General features: G+C 32.2%; 1 protein-coding gene across 2 annotated transcripts in view; it reads right to left on the bottom strand.

The window, feature by feature from the left end:
• Positions 1-21339, bottom strand: part of LOC129981490 (calsenilin-like) — a 220610-nt gene continuing 199271 nt past the window's right edge. For both annotated transcript variants that reach the window (XM_056092341.1, XM_056092342.1), the window contains exons 5-7: positions 6196-6408; positions 2378-2440; positions 1-1475 (exon numbers count right to left, since the gene is read on the bottom strand). In XM_056092341.1, coding sequence (XP_055948316.1) covers positions 1428-1475; positions 2378-2440; positions 6196-6408 — 324 coding nt within the window. In that variant the 3' untranslated portion in view covers positions 1-1427. The remainder of the gene's footprint in view (positions 1476-2377; positions 2441-6195; positions 6409-21339) is intronic.

Here is a 21339-nt window from a genome sequence, read left to right as displayed (position 1 = left end):
CCAAAGAAAAAGAATGAAATGTATGCTTATATTTTCATTTTTACGTTTTGATTTTATTTCATTCATTTTGTGAGTATGGAATCCATAAGCGGAACTCACAAAGATAATATAAAGTTATGTAGGATAGTATGATGATTAATTATATAAGCTATTCTTATTTTTTTTATCTATCCGTTTTAATAATGTGGCATGAGCTACTAAAGCAGTGATGGGATTAACAACTCATTTTGCATGAGGAATGGGAAAGTAAAATGAGGGTATCACGTTAGATAACATGTGACTTTATTAGGAAGGCCCTGTGCTCGAAGAGTGTGTGTGAGGGTACTAAGATGAAAGCTATTCTCAATATTTCACAAAGTGCGTGAAATATTTAATTGAAACTAAACACAACGGATGTTAGAACAAGCTGGTCATAAAAGGCGGCTAGTGCAAAATGTGTACAGTAAAAGAAGATAATCCAGTTTACTTAAATGTACTGAAATCGTTTCAAGAAGAAAAGCAGAGAAAAAAATAATGAATCATTAATCGTCTGTTTTTCAGACACAAAATGGTTTCATATGGTTGGATTCCAGTAATACTGGCACGATTCTGTTTTTGGGACTCACGGCTTTTCAAATGCATGGATTCAAAGGAATATCAAAATTTGCTCAAAAATCATCAAATCCCCTTTTAGAGCTATAGAGCTGGTCGATAAAAGCGCAATACTTACATTTTTTTTGTGAACATGACATTAAAAATCTCAAATTCACAAATAATATTGCTCACTAAAAAGGTAATTTTGACCAGTTCGCAATAGAAATGCGTCAACTTTTTGTATAAAATATAACAAAATCGTGGAAAGTGCAATTTCACTGTCTTCTGATGTGAATTCGTTTGGTGCTGAAAAGAATATATATATAAATATTTTGGCCAATCCAGAAAGAATCCAGATTTTGGAAAGTTGTCAGTGCACCAATGACGAACATAAATACACTTGTTTCATTTACGGAAGAACATTCAAAGTCAGAGATCTTAGGATAGCAGAGAATTCATTAAATGGTATTTCAACTAAAATCTAAAACAGGATTAGTTTTTCGTATAAGTGTAAATTGATATAATATGCTGTCAAACTTGGGATAGTTTGCTTCTATTATCACAGTTTGCAGTTAATATCTAATCGAAGATAAAATTATTTAGACATTCTATTTCTCTTAGATCTCGAGTTATTTAAACAAAACATGACGGTGACCATTGTTCTGCTCCCTTCCAGAATCGCTTCAGGAGAAATTGGAATGATGCGATGAAAGCGACGAAAGGTAAAAGGATGATCTTCAAAATGTTCTGCCGCCTTTCGAGAGGAAGGAACTGCTCGAAACGGTCTGTTCTCTTCACGAGGCACACTGTGAGCAAGTGGATTGTGCGTCTTCCGGGCGACGAGCCGCCGGTCGTCAGAGCACCGTGTCCAAAAGCTGCATGGACAAGATCACGTTCTCGTCCTGAAACAGAAACAGGGATGCTAAAATGAAAAATATCTTCACTTGACGTATAGATACTAACCCTCCGCCATTCCGAGTTGTAGGGAATAGAACAAATTGCAGGCTGGCGATTGTACTTTGTATTACTGAAACCGTATTTTCAGCATAAAATTCTTTCTCAAATGTTAACATTTAAAATTCATAGATTTAAAAAAAAAATTTATTTGAGTATGAATTTTGAGCGCTTTCTATTAAACGGTTCAGCTGATTGTAAATGATTGTCAACTGATTGTGTTTCTATGAAGTGATGTTACTTGCAGAGGGCGCTACTAATTTATCGTTTCTTCCTTTTAATGAATGAGAGGATAGCGTTTAATTGAGAGGGTATCGTTTAGTGTTTTCGAACTTTTTTTGTTTAATTATCGCTTTTTTGTGTCACGCAACTTATGTTTACTCTTTAACGACTTTTTATTATATTTTGTAACATTAGTCTTACGAATTGTAAGCGTTTTTCAAAGAATTTGTAAATATGTTGTAAATACCCTGATATAATTTTAAAATCAAGCCACATTATATACATTCAATTTTACAACAGCTTCCAGAATATTCCAGTGATAGCTAACTTCTTGTCGAATTTCTTGCTATTACTTATTTGTTGCTTTCCATTACTGCATCATAATCGGCAGTAGAAACAGAGTTTTAAATGTTTTTCCATTATCAAACATTTTTCTGTCATTTCAAAATGTGAAATATAAATGATAAATAAAACATTTCTTAAATTTGTTTGTAGTGTGAACGATTTCGAATCTTATGAAGCGTCGCAATGAAAGATTTTTCCGGTGCGAACCAAATTTTTCCATAAGTCAACATTTTCGGAGCAAAAGTGAAGTAAGAACTGCCGCTCCACTGCAGCAGGGCTTTACCTTTTGACAGCATTCCAAGAATTCATCGAACGTCACATAACCGTCTTGGTTTTGGTCCAATCGCTGAAAAACAAACATGAACCATAAATCAAAAGAGACCTATCGCCATTTCTTTTCATTGAATTACAACAAACAAAAGATTTTTATTGTGATATTTATTTATCTTTTAAATTTCTCTTTGGACATTTCGTTTGAGTGTTAATTCATGCATATAATGAAGCTTGACTAATACCACAATGAAAATTCAACTTATTTATAAATTCAAGGAAGAAAAACTGGGCCTTGAATAAGAGTAAACGATTATTTTGAATATTGTAGTAAATTATGCATAATAGAATCAATAGAAGCAATGAATTACTTTTATAAACAAAGAGGCAATAATTATGCGTAAAATTTACTGATTTTAAAATAATTATTCAAAAATAAAGAATTGTTATTAAGAAATTGTATGCAGTACTATGAATACTATAATGGTTCGAAGAACTTAATTTAAATATTTTTTAATATTACGTTAAAATGTTACGTTTAGGTTTTTTAAAAATACATTTTATTTAAGCCTTTATTTTTGCTTAATAAAGCAGTGATAAAAGTAATTTTTGGTTTTAAAATGAACAAAAAAAGGGGAAAAAAAGGAATGTAGACGATATTTTAACATTACATTAATACTAAGTTCAAGAGACCAGAGAAAAAAAGTCCGAATTATCTAAGAATTTAAATTAAAAATGTTCGAATAAACCAAGCTCCACTGCACAGCTGCTGCACCGGTTACATGAAAAAAAAAAATCTTCTGTCATCTACAATGTAAGGATTAATAATCCAATATGTAACTTTCCTCGTTACTGCCAACTTCAGTGGTGTAGCATCAACCGTTATTATTTACCATCAACTTATTGGTGCAACTTAGTCCACGCTTTAAATCCCAAACACCAATGATATCGGGGCGCAGACACCAATGGTGGCAGTGTTTAGCGAGAGGCGAAACTGAGGAAGCAGATTGGGAGGAGTCTGAAATTAAACACTTAGGCCATTCACAATATCCGTTTGTTTGTCTGAAACTCCCCGAATTCTGTCGCTGTTGGTTTCGCAATGAAGGCTCCATGTTTCCTCACTTGCTTCGAGTCAACGCATTTCAAATAAGCGGTGAAATATGACAAGCAGATGACACAGAAATAACAACCTCACCGCTTCATGTTTCTTTTTTTTTTTGTCCCATAATATTTGGAGCTTTTATTGCTCTTTATGATATCAAAACAAAATTATTTGCTAAGGCCAGATGTTGAACCAGTTTCGAATAGACCATCATTATTTCTGTTTTCTTCTTCCTAGTCAGTGTTATTCCTCCCATTTTTTCGCATTCAGTCTTTGGCTAAAATACGAGATTAAATTTAAGAAGGAAGTTGATCCTCAAAGAAACGATAAAAGCAATTCAACTCAGCTGCTGTTTATACAGAAACAAGGTTGCTTTACCGAGAGCAGAAGCCGCTAACTGTACCACATCTTTTTTTAGAATACAAAGAGGCAGACAATACACACTCAGATGCAAAACATACGTGTGTGATAAAGATTTTCGATCAATTGTTTCATACGGAAAAATGGATCCAAACCAATTTTCTCTTTGCAGACATTCTGTTTAAAGCTCGACACATTTTTGCTGATTCTGTCCTTTTTTTCTCACAAGTGTCTCGATCTCTGAGGCGAAGTGCTTCTCGAATAGAAGCAATAGTTTTGAGCGCATACAAGAATGAAACAAAAGGTCTCCGAATATAATATAATAATAAAAAAAAATGTTTAATCGAATATTAATACAATGCAAAGAATGCTATCACAAATATTCTAAACCAATGTCCTCACCGAAATGTTGTAAAATATTTATGAAAATAAGTTTTTTCTTATTGCTCGCACATAAGAAAGCTTTGCATTCTACAAAGAACACCATTTCGAAATGTTGATATAGTTAAAAGTTTTAATCGGTGCAGATACTAATTTTTAAATTTAAAAAATAATAATAAATAATTTTAATTAGAAAAATTATTTTGTATTTATGTTTGTCTGCCTATGAATAACACAAAAAGTTCAGAAAAACGTGAAATTTGCCATGTGGGATTTGCACTAAATTTGTCTATTTTTTTAAAATCAAATTTTGGATGAAGCCAATTCAAGTTCCTGAATGATAATCAGAAAATGTAAGCAACAAGAAGGATGAAATCATCTGATCATTTTTTTGACGTTAGAATCGTAGATCCTTCATAGACTAATCGTTGGCTGGATTTGTGAATGGGAGAGCGAAAAATGCAGTCTTATAAACATGATTGCATATCATGCGTGTAAAATTCTCTCATTGAGGAGAATGTCTAAAACACATATTAAATTTTCTTCATGATATAACGCATTTTATCATTAATTTTGCGATGTTCAATACTAGTTTATTTATACAATATACTTGTAAAACTACGTGATGGATATGATTTATTAATTTGTAAGTTCAGAAAATTAAAATATATTATCATTTCACTAAAATATTCAGTTAGTGTGCCTTAAATAAAATATTTTAAAAAGTTTAAAAAATATTTTATTGGGATAGATAAGATAAAATGTCTTTATCAATGTATTTTGAATTATTCACAAATAATTCAAAATAAAATAATTAGAAATATGTTGAATTATCCTGTATCTAAAATATGCAGACTTCATTAAATTGTTTAAAAAAATAAACACTATTCGTATAAAACTGGAACCGAGGATTTAATTTCAGTCATTCTGCTAACATTTTTGCACGAGTCCTCACCTGACGGTTTTCTAGAATCAGTACCAAATCAACAATATGGACAGTTCCCAAAACGAATGGTTCTGCCCAGATTTCCTCGAGGAAAAAGTTAAAATAGGGTTATTGAAAAGTCATTTCATTTTAAATTTAATACACAGACTCATTCCGGAATTAATGACGTAATTGGCGTCTAGTGCTTATTCTTTCAGTCGGGATCCCCGCTATTCGATGCAACTGTCCATTGATTGAATCTGGATAAGGAAATGTATTGCAGTCAGGATCCATTGAAAGAATGAACCTCAGAATGAATTATTTGCCACCCTTCTGCCGGTATTTCGATCGCAGACACAATACGTAGCTTTGTTGCGCTTGCACGCCAAGCCTTCTTAAGAATGGTGTGGAACTTCAGAAGGACATAGTGGGAATAAACCGGAAATAATTCAACCATAGCAATAAATAAATAAAACATTGTGCAACATAAATCAAACAGTATGCTCCTTCAATCTGTTACATGACACAAAAATGAGAATGATTTCGGAAGGATTCCAATAAACTTTGATGGCAGGCGAAGCGGGCGAATGTAAATTTGTTTTGTATATGAAAGCGGATTCTTGTTGTGTGTTTATTAGAAATACAAGAAGAACCAAAATAAATGAATGGAGACATGAAATAGGCGCTAAATTAAAGAAGAGGTAGTTGTTTTCAGTGATAAGGCTTCGAAGCGGCGACTCATACTGTTGCATAATTCAAACAGCTAAAAGTCGAGATCTCACAATTCTCTGTTCTGCAACGCTGAGCGTTCGGATTAGAGTGTTTAAGTGTCTGGAAATCTTTCGTGATGTTCATCACGCAACAATTATGCTGAATGTCTGCCACTTCAGCATTTCTCTAGAGCTGCAGCGTATTTCCAATTGGTCTTTGACTGATCATTTTAGGCCTTCAGTACACTTCCGCCTGTATGTATGAAACTGATATTTCTAGATATCCGTATTGTTTGTCTGAGCCCCTTCTAGTAATAAAGAATGTTTCAGCGGAATAAATTGCAAGCACTGACCTCGAAAACTTTGTCAGCATGCTGGGCGGGCGTGTCGTGCTCCACACTGGGCTCCGTGTGCCGGCCCAGCATCAGGTAGATGGAGGAGATGATCTCCCGTATCTCCTCGCGGTCGATTCGGCCGTCGCCATTCAGGTCGTACAGTCGGAAGGTCCATTTCAGCTTGTCAACTGTCGGGCCTCGGGTTAGCATGGAAAGGCCTGTGAGAAACTCCTAGACACAAAAAAAAAAAAAAAAAAAAAAAAAATCGCAAAAGCATGAGAACTGCCCTTTGAGCATAGCATCATTTTCATGGTATAAAGTCATTTGCTCATTATAATTGAAATCCAAAGGCGGTATTAATATTTCTTGTTCTCTGCCGGCCACAAAGTGGGTATATATTATTAAAAGATCCATTTATTTTGTAGATGCTATTCTCAAACAAGAACCAAACGTAAATTTACTCCCATGGGTCAGACTCGATTCATCTAAAATATTTTTTAACCGGAACTGATGCACTGTGAATGTCAGCTCTAATCGCCATTTTTGTGTCATTCTCCATCTATGCTTTGACAAGGCATTGCAGGAGAGTAAAAGTGCCTTATCTTTCATTACAATTTAAAAAAAAAAAAACTGTAATGGAAATTAGAAAAATAGAATGGTTATTTGATTACTCGATGTTTCGGTTTATATTTTATTACTGTAGGATTTACTTTAAAAGTAAGAAAGTAATATATTCTTCACTCAATGGTTCGTCTTGCATTTAGGAGAAATACATAACATCAAAATAATATATTAAATTCTTTCTTCATTTACAGACATATTCGTCTAAGAATATGTACAGCCAAATCTATTTGGTGAGATATCTACAAGAAATCCTTAAATTTAGAATATACAGGGAGATTCAAAACTTATCTTTCAAATTTCGTGGGGAGGTAGGGAATACGCTAAGAAACCAATTTCACATAGGGAAATATGTCCGCAAATGTATGCATGTGTATATGTAGAGAACACATTGTGTACTCAACCAGTGTACAGCTAGCGCGACCACTCCCGCTGTCATGAGTGTATGAGCTGACTTACTAGCGAACCGACTTATATTAGTTTGGGATAATTGTTCAGCATGTTTTTTTTAATTCGATGAAATTCCTGGAAGTACAGATATTTCGAAAGAGTTCATTAAAATTTTGGATTTAAAACTTAAAAACTAATTATCCAAAAGATCGTGTAGGACATCTAGCACGAAAAGCATATAAAACTAGAAGACAATATTTTACAACAGGGAACTTAAAGCAGCGATAGAGCAAGCATTGTATGAACTATCTCAAGGGGTAACGTAAAACTTCGATAGGAGACCGCGTATTTGAAGCGATAATGGAAATGCGCTTAATTCATTTCCATTTGTTACACACACACACACACACACACACACACACACACACACACACACACACACACACACACACACACACACACACACACACACACACACACACACACTCATCTTTATCATAAGTAAAGATTTCAGTATTAATAATCATAAGCACTTAGATGATATCATCTCTATGAAATCAATATTTAGTTAAGTGAACATATTTAAAGATGATTAAGAGTTTTGACATTAATAATATAATTATTTACTCTATGGATCTAATAACCTTATAAAATTTTAGAATTCTAGTACAATATAAAGTGAGTGGATAATCGATTACGAAATTCCATCCTAACCAATAAAAAACGTTTGAAGTTCGGAAAGAAAATGTTTAAAGAATGTACGCTCCAATAATTATTTATGGATAAAGTATCCTTAATGCTTTTTTAAATATTATCTTCCGCCGAGCACGATAAAAAAAAATACTTACTTTTAGCTTAGAGTCTAAGTCTTAAGTTCTGTAGGATGTTTGACATGCTTCCATGACTGATTTTCTAATGATTCAGCTTCACTGTCATGATCAGCCTTGGATTTATCTCAACGAAAGCAATTGTCAAACATAACCTAAAGTGGATTGCTGGGAAAATTCATCTAAAATTCGGTTCTCCCTTCATTTATCTGTATTAGCGAAACAAATTTTTATTTCTCCGCTATTTGTTTACTCTTCATATTTTTACCAAAATTTTATCTTACAAAATCAGAAGGAGTTTCTTATCGTAGTGGGTGAAACTTTATTCTCATGTACTATCGTTAATATATCTATAATATTTTCGCGCCATCCTCGATTTCTCTTTAAAAATCATAGTCAGTCCATCGTAATGTGGCCTATTGCATTTTTCTATCATAAAAAAATAACTTTTCCTTATAATTCATATCCGTGATTCACTCCTTTCTAAATTTCCCGTCCTTGAAACAGGCAAACACTTAAGAAAACAACAACGCCGGCTTATTTATGTTAAATATCTTTAACATTTTTTTTTTCAGAAATGGTTTTTTTTTTTTTTTTTTTTTTTTTTTTTTAGGACGCTGCACTGCCCAAACGCAAACATTTTCATTTGGCATTACCTTTCCTTTATGTTCAAAATAGGATGGAAAATTACAAATTGAGTCACGGGCACTCTAGTTTAGTTCGCCATTCTAATTCTTGCATCCTCTTCCCCCACTGCTTGATCGGTCTGGTCAAATTGTAAGAACTTAAATCATCCTCGACCTCTTTCAGGAAATAACGATTTTTATAAGTTTTACGAAGTTTTATACTTTTTTAAACGTCTTTATTTTGCAACCCATTTCTCATGTCTTTTATTAAGCAGTGCTTATTTTTTATAGCAATTCATTCCATTTCAATTTTTTGACTGAAAAAAAGGTTATTTTTAGAATGATGTCGCTTTCTAGTTTGTGATTACAGTAACTGAAAAAAGAATGAATGTGCTAGCCATACTTTATGTCCAATAGCAGGGCAAATTGTGGAAGAAATCCGATAACAGGCAGAGAGTTTGCGCATTTGTATCGATAACTGAAAAACGCAGCTGGCTAAATGGGTGAAATGGTCAATATGATTTTGTCAACAGAAGTTCGCATACGTATTACACTCTGAAGAAAGAAAGGACCGACTGCCTGCCAATTAGCTTCTTCATGTGCATGTGAAATCGAAACTGCAGCAAACGAGAACAATGAGTTTTAGTTTGCAATTTTCCGGTCAAAACTGTCGAGTTTTGTACTCATTCGGTCAAACAGAAGAAATTCATTTCCAAAATACACCATCGAACCTTCCTACTAAGTAATAAATTCAAATACGAGGCGCTTAGCTATTTTTTCTGTTGTTCTGTAAGAATTTGCGACAGCTTTGGACAATTCTCTATCTCCCACCCCCGCTTTTTGTCAATTTTCCAGAGTTTGAAAAGACGACCACTCAAGTGAGAAATGCACTGCAGCATCAACACGGAGACAATTGCGTCTTTCCTCGGGTAGCGAGTCGAAAATTCACACCTGTTGACAGTCGATTCCGACTCATTTGAATATATATCATTAGTCCAAAATGAATTTATTTATTAATTGCGAAAATAAATAAATTCGTAAGAAATACAAACTTTGTGAATTATAAAATATCTATAAATAATATTAGCACTTTGGCAAGTATAAATGGGCAGGTTCGTACCTGCTTCATTACCTTCACTTAGTATTACATATTTATTTATGAAGACTGAGCATCTACTTAAATAATAATAGTATACACAACCGGAGTTGCTGTGCAGTTAGGAGTCATAATAAATAAATAAAGACTTACACAATCTGACAAAGTTGCTAAAATAGAAACTTAATCTAAAAAAATCTTTATTATGTTGTAAGGTCAAAAAAAAAATGCTGAAATGTGAAAATAAATTGACCAACTTATTATAAAAGAGGCCTTATAGACGTAGTTTACTCAATGTTTAAATCCACTACTACACGTAAATCTACTTTAGGAACTGTTTCCTTTTCTTTAATTTGTACAATCTGTTTTTGTAAAAAGAAAGTAAAAAAATTGGATAAGCATCCTGAAATGCAGTTAGAACCGTGGTCCATTTTTCAAAACTCCTGGAATACTCCCCCTCCCTCAAACATCTGGCTACCTTCCAAGATTTTCCTTTTTAGGTCCAGGAACAGTGGAGGAGGGACGCAGGACATTGTTTCCGGGATAACTCTGCTCTGTTAAAAATTTTCTCTATTCTTTCCACCTTTTTTTAAAACACATACATTAAAAATTCGTCAGATAATTCACCCACTAGTATGTTGCCCCTTTTAGAAGTAGGCCAAATCTCCTTTACAATAGGTTTGCTTGAGCACCCGCGTTTCCTGCTACAGTGAAATCTTTCTAAAGCGGACATCTTCATTCCAAGCAAAATCGGTTGTCCATAGAGTTGGTTGCTCCTGGGGGATTTTATTTTTGAAAGGCAAGGTACCTATTAAAACTAATATCTGTCTTTAATTGTCATTTTCGACACAGGGAATATTAAGACTGATTTAAAGAAGAACTGCTTCAAGGGAAGGTCTCTTTGTGAAAAATGCATTGGCTTGAAGCTTTCAATATCTTTCGAAAAAACCCTTCTCTCCCGGCTTGCTTTTTATTTCGGAAAGTAAAACCCTTAATCGATTCGTCGCTATTAGAGGAGAGGGAAGAATCATCTCCCCATACACCGTTGAGGTAATGATTCATGATTTCGTTTGCTTGCTTTTACCAATCATCAAGCTAAATGTCCCGTCGATTTCCAGCTACTGAAGCAATACTTCTTCATGCTAGTGCAGATTCAGAAAAACTTCCACGAACGTCGATTTCAGGGACTGTCTTTGTGGCTTCTTGTTCTGGGCTTTATCATTTCTTTTTGAATTTCTCATCTTGGTTGGGGACGAAGTTCACTTTTATCTTTGCGTAGGGAAAAAAGTTTATTATTTTCAATCTTATTTTCTGTATTGTGTCGGTTCGCCTTTATCTTAATCATAGGTTAAAAATTAAGTAGACGAAAAGAATGGATTTCATTAAAATGGAACTTGCGACCATTGCTGCCGTTAGAATAGCTCGAACTGCCGTTCCAACGGATAATTTTACTTTATGATTTGGGTTCAAAATTATGTGCCAAGGAAAGTGGCTTTTGGAAGTGATGGCCGCTTTACTGTATCTCTCTCATCATGCAACAATTTTTTATGAAACCTTTTTCTCCTTTCAATGAATTTTTGAACTTCAAATATGCTCTCTATGTTATTTGTAAGTATGAAATAAACTTTTCTTTTATTTCCTTTATTTTTCAGGACATTTTATTTTTGCTCTAAAATATCTCGGATTCTTTCTCTGATTCTTACTTATTTGTGAATGAAGACTACGAAAAGAAAGTACTGTGAAGGTTAAAAAAAATGAGCTACTAGATTATCTACGTTGAAAATCATTTTTTTAAAATCATGCATTCCTTTGATTCTGTAAATTTGGAACTAATTAGAATAGAATAAAATATGGTGTATTATCAATGCTTATAAATTTTAGATCTTCTCTCTATTTGACTCGAAATCCTACCATTGAAGGAAAGAAATGTGTTACTAAAAGATAGGCTATAAGAAAAGATTTAAAAAAATAAAGTAAAAAAAGACTAATTTCAATAAATTTTTTAATATATGCAGTGTTATTCATATATATATCGGATATCATAGGAAAAAAAAATTGCTCCACTGGAATATTTTAACTAAAAGGAATTAGAAGAAATGTGAAAAGCTTTTTTTTTTAACAGTGAATTTATTCTACAGCTAAAAGCAAAATAAAATAGCGGCAATTCATAAATTATAATTGAAAATTTAGACATGAAATTAAAATTTGTGAAAAAGAGTCCGCAAGCCAAACTCGGACATCTCACAATTAATCACCAAATGATTGCAGTGCTGGGTAAAAATGTCTGCCACCTTTATGGTGAACGTTATAATAGCTCGGGGGAATTTCTAAATTGGGTTATTTTCATTTACTGTGAAATGAAAAATTAATTTAATTAAAATGTCAGGGAAAAAGAGCCGAGCATTGAGTTAAGAAAATTGGTTATTAAGCATACTGAAAATGGAAAATATGTGCCATAAATATCAGAGATTGTCAACTGAAGTCATTCAACTGTTAATAATATCATAAAAGGCTTCAAAAGCAATAATAAAGTGGAAAATAAGCTTAAGATTTTCAAAGAAACAGATGATCGATATTTAATCAGAAAAGTATAAGCAAATCCGTTTCTTAGAGCACCAAACCTATCTATTATTGCTAAAAAGGAATTAAGAAAAAAATGTACCCTGTCAACAATAAAAAAAATGTGCTGCATAACTCAGATCTTAATGGATGAAAAACCAGACGAAAGCCATTCATAAGTAAGCGAAATCATACTAAGACTTAAATTCGCAAGGAACGTGAAAACAAGTTTTTTCTTTTTGGAAAAATGTCTTATTTACTGATAAGAGCAAATTCGACATTTTTGGATCCAATGACAAGCATACGTTTGGAGAAAATCGAAAGAGGTATTTTGCATAAAAAATTTGAAAGCAATTGTGAAGCATGTAGGTAATAGTCAAAGGCTCGTTTTCAGTTTCAGTCTCAGGAACCCTGTATTTTATCGAAGGGAGAATGGATCAGAATTCATATCTCTTCATTTGAAAGAAAAATTTAAAATAATGTATACTGAAACTTCCTCTTGGCAACAACTGGCGATTTTTGATCTGGAATCATAAAAATGATCGTGTGCTTTCCTGGCTTCTATACAATTGTCCTCACCTCATGGACACTCCACCCCAAAGCCCTGATATAAATTCCATCGAGAATTTATTGGAATACCTTAAGTAAAAAGACCGGGAACCCGCCATTTCCTGTAAAGATGAATTGAAAAGGGTATTGTTGCAGGAAAGAGAAAATATTGAACTTAATTTTTGTGAAAAATGTCTGTAATCTAAGCCTAAACGTCTTAAAATGGTTATAAGAAAAAGGACTTATAATATACAAAATAATAATTCATTTGAAATATTAACTAGTTTTCAAAATCTTCTTATCCGTCCGAGTTTGAGTTGTGCATTATTTTTTGTTTTATTTTGTTTTTCTGATTAAATTGAATTAATTTATAAATTTATAATTGTTGTTGTTTGTATTTATAATTGTAATAGTTTGGCTTGGAGCGACTGTATATATATATATATATATATATATATATATATATATATATATATATATATATATATATATATATATATAAGAAATAATAAAAAAATATAAGCATTATGAAAATTCAAAATAAAACCTATTTCTGAAACAATCTGACATTAAAATTATTTCTGAATGAAACTAAAAAAGCGTCATTGTATTTAGAGAGCGCTAATGCAGCTATTATTAAAGCACAGATGAACCTAACCTAATTAATAATAAATACTAAGTAAATACAAATAAAAAGGAAAAAAATAGAATCAAAATTAAACCAAAATAAAAAGTTAAACCAGAATTAAAAAAAAAAAAAAGAATCCGGCATGAAGACTTTGTCAAGGGTCACCCTCAGGCAGGGATTCAAAAAAAGGGATTTTTTTCTATGAGAGGTCTGACTTTTAGTTCAACAATATTGACCCCTCGTGACTCGAAAATCCTCTGAAATTAAGGCCTAATAGATACACCATGTTTTACAGAAATGAAACAATAAATTACAAAAGAAATACAATCTCCAATTTAAGCGAAAAATACAATAACATAATATAAACTATACAGAACTCTCACAACCAATTATTAAAACAAAAAAACAAAAACAAACAAAAAAAAACATACGAGTAACAGGCAAAAAAAATTTTTTAACAAAAAGAATCCCATTGTGTTTTTTCTTGCTTCCCTCGTTTCTTTTTTGTTTCTGCTTCATCATTCAAGGTAATAAATAATTGGAGGGTCTCAGCGCCATCTATTGAGTTAGTTAATATGTAATTGAAAATCTAATTTTTTAAATTTTCGTCAAAAGATTAGTACGGAGCCAGCTTTTTATTTCAGGGGATTTTCGGGTCACGAGGGACCAATATTGGTGGACTAAAAATCAGACCCCTCACAAAAAAAAAATCTCTTTTTTCGAATCCCTGCCAGAGGGTGACCCTTGAGAAAGTCTTCAAGCCGGATTCTTTTTTATTTTGGTTTTATTTTGATTCTATTTTTTTCCTTTTAAGTTGTATTAACTTAGTATTAATTACTAATTAGGTTTATATATATATATATATATATGAGATGGATTTTGACTTAAAGGTTAGGAACTAGCGAAATTCGGGCTTTGTTGAAATAATCTTCACTTTTCCTTCGGGACGTAAGTTTACATTTCACTACAGCTCATTGATACATTTTAAAGGATCCCCTTCCCTCATTTGTTCACTGAAAAAAGGAGTGCTCCACATTAAACTTACACTGCATTGCGACCTTGAGCGAACACGCAAAGATTTTATTCACAAGACAGTAAAAACTACTGAATCAGAAATACAATTATTTTGCTACTTGTATGCTGAGAGTTTTTACCTCAGTCTTAATAGTTTTTTCAAGTATACTCCCAATTTGACTGTGACTTACCAAAACAATGAGTGCAACTTTTTTACACTGAATTCATGCAGAAAAGAATTTATAAAGATGTTTTATTGATATCCGCCAATGATATGACCAATGAAGAGGAGATGATCAGTTTTCCCTTCTCCATTTCTTCGTAGCAAGTTTAAAGTTTTGAAATTTAATGGAAGAACGTTTTTTTAAAAGAATTATTATATTTCACCAAAATGTTTAAAATATTGGTTTTGTTACGTTACATTCTAATAACAGTTCGAAACTTATTTCTAAACCTTTAGAGATATTTCCATTTGGAACAATCCTCCTAATGTTATTTGCTTCAATAAAAAGACATCTGAAAAAAAAAAATTACGAAATATGTGTTCAATCTAACCTTGTATTGTGATGTTAAATTTAAAAAATCACAGAATTCCTTCTGATATGTATTGTAATTCCAGAAATTTGATAATTATTTAATTTAGCTCCTAATTTTTCCTTAAAGAATCATAAATTAATTTTTCCTTAAGAATTTTCATTATTTTTAAAGTTGTAATAAAATAAAAAATCTGTATATTTTTCCTTAAGATTTTAAAATGTTGGTCCTCATGCAAATAACTTTATTTCAGCTGTTGTTGTAAGAAATTGCACATTCCTTTGCTGCGGAACTCCTCTCCCCTTCATCTGCTCACTAAAACCGTCCACTGGTGAGGAGTCGCTCACACTCGTCGGATTTATGGCTACACATAAGAATTTTGGATTTTAGATTTTTAGAATCGGGTATTCAGTTTCCTTTGTCTAGGAATGTTTGAATTTTTAACCATTTTAACCATCATCTGGATTTTTGCCTATTCTGAAACCACCGAATATCTTAGGTGCGATTTTCAAAGGACATGAACATAACTTCGGAACTGCTGTTCGCACGCGTCTCTATTAGTGCAAGATGTTACAATATCTTCGTGGATTTAAAATATTCAACTGCATCGTCGAAATATGGCACAATATCATGCTCTAATAAGAATGCCTCAAGTTTCGAATTACGTACTAGCATTTGGAGAGGAAAATGAACAAACAAACAAACACGTTGCATGAATTCTTTAATGTAGCAATCAAGTAGATCGTAAATTTTTGTGTGCTTCTGCAATCGGTACCGATGTGGTGAAGTTTAAAACGTGAGATTTTATTTCAAACGAAGATCTTCACAGGAAAAAATGTAATGTCTGCAGAAGATCTGAGTCAAGGAAAGGGACCATTATCTAGAAGATGTAAAGGATTTTGTATCATCCTTGACATTCATGCCTATTCAGTCCACTAGAGGCTTCTCCGACACAGAAGAGGGAAACTTTTAACGCAACAAACCTAACTGCAGATGGCGCCGTCTGTCTTGTGACGGTGCTTGGCCTCTTCTGCCGATCCTCTGCAATCCATCCTCATAACATATAAAGATGTTTGGAAAAATAGGGTGGAGTTAAGCGTTCTAAGAGTGTCTAGGGAAATACAAATCTCGGGGCCCATTCCTCCCCCCTCCAAATTGTCAAAATAACATTTTTTTTTTTTTTTTTTTTTTTTTTTTTTTACAGTTTTTAATTTAATCTTCAGAGAAGTAGCAAATGTTCATAGTTTCGAATAGCAAAACGCATAACGGCAAATCACTTTCAGAGTAGTTGATTTGGATGTATCGTGTATAAAGAATTTACAAATGAAAATTAAAAATAATTTTAGATAAAATAGTGAAAAAGGGCGAAATTTATGCAAAAAAAAAGTTTACCACAATGTAAATAATAGGTTCAGATATTTTTAAATTATAAAATTGTTATAATTAATAATAAATTATTGATACAGTTTTTTTTTTTTTGTAATATAAGAAAAAGTATTTAGTAAGGCCCACAAAACAACCATTTGATCTTCCTTTTTAATATTTTGCATTTGTATCTCATCCATATTCAACCTGAAATAAATTAATGAACAAACTTATTAATCAAGTTTCCAATTTTATACAAATATAAACATAGAATATTTTCAGAAATAATCAAATATTTTTTTTAACCAATATTGAAACTAAGCTATTTAAAATGATTTTTCATGTAAGTTTTATTTGAAAAATCTTATTTTAAAGACTTTCATTGCATATCTTAAAATATTTAATTGCACTACAGTTCGTAGTAAAAAGAAGATTATGCTGCTACTTTATTGACATTCCAATTCTTCGAGAGAAAAAAAAGAGTAAATAAATCTCGAATACAATCATTCTCCTTTTATCGAATAGGAGATTGAGATACAGAGCTGTGGAACATGGTATTTTTATTAAAATTTCCCACTTAATATTTTTATTAATGTTGAATCATCTTTCAGCAGATACTTGTTCACGAGTTTGTGAAATATTCAAAACTCTCCACAGTTTTTTTTCTTTTAGTTTATGGTCTTCAAATAAAGGATAAAAATAGCTAATACAATCTTATTTTCCTGATATAAAAATGATCGAAATCGAATAAAGATAATTCGACCAAGAAATCTATAAACTCCATAAGAAGAGCATCCTTTTATCCTTTTTGATGAGAGTGCAATACAGAATATGTTTCTTTTTTTCACAGTCACTTCTTCCCTGCCAAAACAATGTCTTACCAATGCAAAATTCATTGGAAATTTATTCCTTATGTATGGCAACGTTTTTTTTTTTTTTTTTTAAATAAGCTATTGATAGTCACGTTTTACAAACACATAACTTTATTGTATATCTCTTTTATGAAATATAAGAGTTGTAATAATTTGTTCCCTCTTATACCCACACTCAATTTATCAACTCTCCACTTTTGGAAAAATTATATTGGCATTAGCAATTTACTGAAAAAATAATTTCAAATGAGCAATTTTCTTTCAAAACTTTTTAAAAAAGAATACGTGCATCATTTTATTAATTTCTGAATGTATCGGATATCTGAAAAGCCAAAAAGGGATCATCACTCTGATACATTCGAAAAAAAATGGCTTAATATGCTCCATAACACATTTGAAACCAGCTGAAAATGCCACTCCAATATTTCATTGCGTATTTCCTAAGAAAGTTACCCTGCGGTATAAAAAGTCGGGGCCTTGGGCAAGACAAGATTATACAAATCCTAATTTTCAGAGGCCCCGTTTAGTAATAATAATAAAAATAAAAAAATGAATGTACTCGGAAATTTTTGGTCGGTCAATTGAATCCAAAATATGCAATACTGCTAAAATTTTAGAAACATGATTACTCACTAAATTTTATTTAACTAAGTTGTGGCATTTTTTTATTACAGTGTTTATGTGCATGCGAACATAAAACGGACACATGGTCAATGCGCTAATGGATTTGCATTCAAATGAAAAATTTGCATATGAATGTACATTTTAGATGCTAAAACTGTGTGCCAAATTTGACCGATGTCGCGTTTTGCGTTTTGAATGAATCGCATTCATTTATACTCAGATAAACTGCTAAAAAAACTCTTGAAAGATATGGATTTTATTCTAAATTTGATAGAAATTTGAAAATTTGATGTTAATAAATTGCAGCTCAAAGCTTCTTGTATTATCATGTTCACATGCAGACATAATTACAAAAATGTTTTATTCGGAGGCTTGAAGCAAAAAGATTGGGCAAAATCTCGAGTTCAAATTTTTTGGCGATTGCAGTTCTTTCTCTTTGAATAATTCATATACGAAAAAACAAAGAATTTTATTGGCATTAATTTATTTTTGATATCTTTTGTCAGAAGTAACCAATGAACTACTAGTAACTACACCATAAACATTTTGCTTTACTTTCATTTTTGGAAATCTAGAATTATTCAGAGTATTCGATGTTGGAAGTTCAAAACGAAATACGCATTTTCCCTCATGTATTTAAAAAAAAAATCTAAACTTTTTCATAAAAATTAATTCAAGTAAAAATGTTTAAATAATTCACTAATGCGAGTCACCAAATCATGTTGCGCTCTAAAAACACGTAAATAAACACCGATTCACCGACACTGTTAAAATCCAATACTAGCGGTTTTAGAGAATGTATAAAATTATCTCTAAAAAGAAAGTTTTCTTTATTTCTATCTAAACAAGTAAAAGGAGGAGAAAGAAGGTGAAGAGGAAAGGCGATGTAGAGTGAAGTGAAAGAAAATGATAAATTTTCCCCATTCTATCAGTCCTTCCAAAAACTGAGATACAAACTTTTCTGCTGAACTCCTGCCTCATTGAAATCCTTTAAAATGTCCGACACCACACAAAGAATACAGCCTGTTATCGGCCACTTCTTGCCAGGTGAAATGGGATTTTTTTTATCAGAAAGAAAATTTAAGCACCTAGAAAAAGAATAAACCCTTTTTGAAGCCCCTTCTATAAGAACCATAAAAAATAAGGACTTTTAATGACGCTACGCACTTGTGATATTCAGATTCTTGGAGAGACTTCATAACTTACATTTCATGCCACATTTTTTTGAGATTTACTTCACATTGCATAGTTATATATTCATATTAATGAATGTAAAAATAATAATAATAAATACCCCTAGAAATCAAAACCAGCTGCTCGGCACTGAAATAATGATTTGCAGCAAAAGAGATAAATCGCTTAATCTTTCGTTTGAAAACGACCCATCAAGTGGGGCTTTTTTGGAGCATATCAAGGTGAAAAATATTTTTATTACAGAAAATGTCGAATGTTAGTGCTTTAAACCAAATTTTGTTCAAATACAGAGTTACTTTCAAAATACAGAAAGATCATTTCAGGACTGCTTTACTGAGCGAAATTTCACTTTACTCTTCTCGAATAGGGATGGCAACACTATAATAAAGAAGGAACAATAGAGAAGGAGAAATCTTCCCCAAGCGGTCACTGAGTGCTTTTAGGAACTGGAAGTTCAAATAGTCGCAAGAGACACTGACGAGCGCTTGTCAACAAGTTAATTCTACGTCATCGCTTTGGAAGGGGAATATGGGGAGATAAATATCAAAGAATCCGATAATTTAAAACTCATGTTTAATTTATAATAAAAAAAATTCGAGAACCCAATTCCGAAATTCTTTTGAATTTGTGTCGGTTGACAAGCATTAAGCCGGCAGAATGTCGGGCATCAGCTTTTGTTGTTGTCCATTCTGACTGTACTACATTGGGAACCTTCCATCTGGACTGCATTTCGCTGCGGCAACAAATAAATCAAGTCTACCATTTCGACGGCTGCTTTTTAGTTGACTAAGAAATCAAGGGGATGAATGAAAAATCGTACGTATTGTTCTTCGTCACCTTTTTTGATCCACTGTTGTTAGAAACGCTACGGAAAATTAGAATATAAGTATTAAACAAAGCGAGAGCAACAGCCTCATACAACGAATCGCGGGCACCTTTCGATCTCGTTTCCCTGATGCAAATCTTACTGAAAAGAAAGCAGTATTTTATTTATTCAAACATCTTTTGAAATAATAAATTTTCAAAATTGCCCAATTTATTATAGCTTTTAAAAATATTAAATTTTTTTTTAAATGGTGAATTTTTTTTGAATATCCCGCGATTGCAAAGATCACTTACCACTTATTTTTCTTGATACAAAGATTATTGAGCGCTTGAGGGAGAAAGCGGCATTTTATTTATTCAATCATTTCTTTTTGCAAGGGTAAATTTTTAAAATATTTTTTATTATATTTTACTTCTTTATGATAATTTCGTGCTTGCTATTTATTAAAGCCAATCTAATAGAAACATGAGCAGCTGCAATCGAAACTCTTTTGCAATATAGCTTTGATAAGAAAACTTTTGCTACTGTAAACATTATTCAATTGTGAAAGTAAAATCTGTTCGCGGAAATTAGATTTACTTAACTAAAAAGTATCTCTGTGTGTTTTTTTGTGTGATTTAATTCCTTCATCTACAATTTTTCACTATTAAAGTATTATCGATTGCATTTTAACAGCGAAAAGCAAATATATATTACTGTGAAAGACCTGAAAATTGGAGAATGCTGACTTTCACCGGGGAATGCCAACACATATCAAATATGTCAATGAAGGACCGAATATTTGATTAGAAACTTGTACATTCGGACAATCACCGATGTATGTCGACAAGCTCAGATATACATTGGTGGAGGTGGAAAAGAGACAAGAAAGATATATGTTGTTAAAGTTTTGTTATGTAAAATTAAGTAATGAGTAGTTTTTGACTCGACTAAAAAAGTAATGAGTCGTTTTTTAAATCGCTTTTTGTGAATGACAATGTTTGAATATTATTACAATCTTTATTTTTTAACAAAAAAATTGATATTTATGATATTATTAGGTACCTAATCTCTCTTAGCAATGAAGTATGATTTCAAAACGTAACAAATGTATTTTTATTCTGGTATTCTGGGTAGGTTATTTCTAAAGGAATCCTAATGACTTAATTATAGCAGAAAAGTTCACTTTAGTATAAATGCAAGTTTTTTGTTGGCTAAACTTAAGTAATACTGAGCGTCCCCTTTTCGTCTCAAGCTAAAATCTAAAACTGCATATATATCTATCCTGGACTGCCATTTAAATCCATCTCCGAGTTAGGCCTGCAGTGAAAACTCCTTTCCAGAACGACGAACCCCTGTTCTCACCATGATTGGTCACTCCTCTCAGCAAGAGAGGCGAAAATTTACATCACCCTTGTAACGTTTTATCGCACCTGAAATACGAGAAGAAAAAGCAAA

This window comes from Argiope bruennichi, chromosome 8 (assembly GCF_947563725.1).
Source record: "Argiope bruennichi chromosome 8, qqArgBrue1.1, whole genome shotgun sequence".
Lineage (NCBI taxonomy): Eukaryota > Metazoa > Arthropoda > Arachnida > Araneae > Araneidae > Argiope > Argiope bruennichi.
Note: the sequence above shows the minus strand (reverse complement) of the source record. Positions and strands in the feature narration are given on the sequence as shown.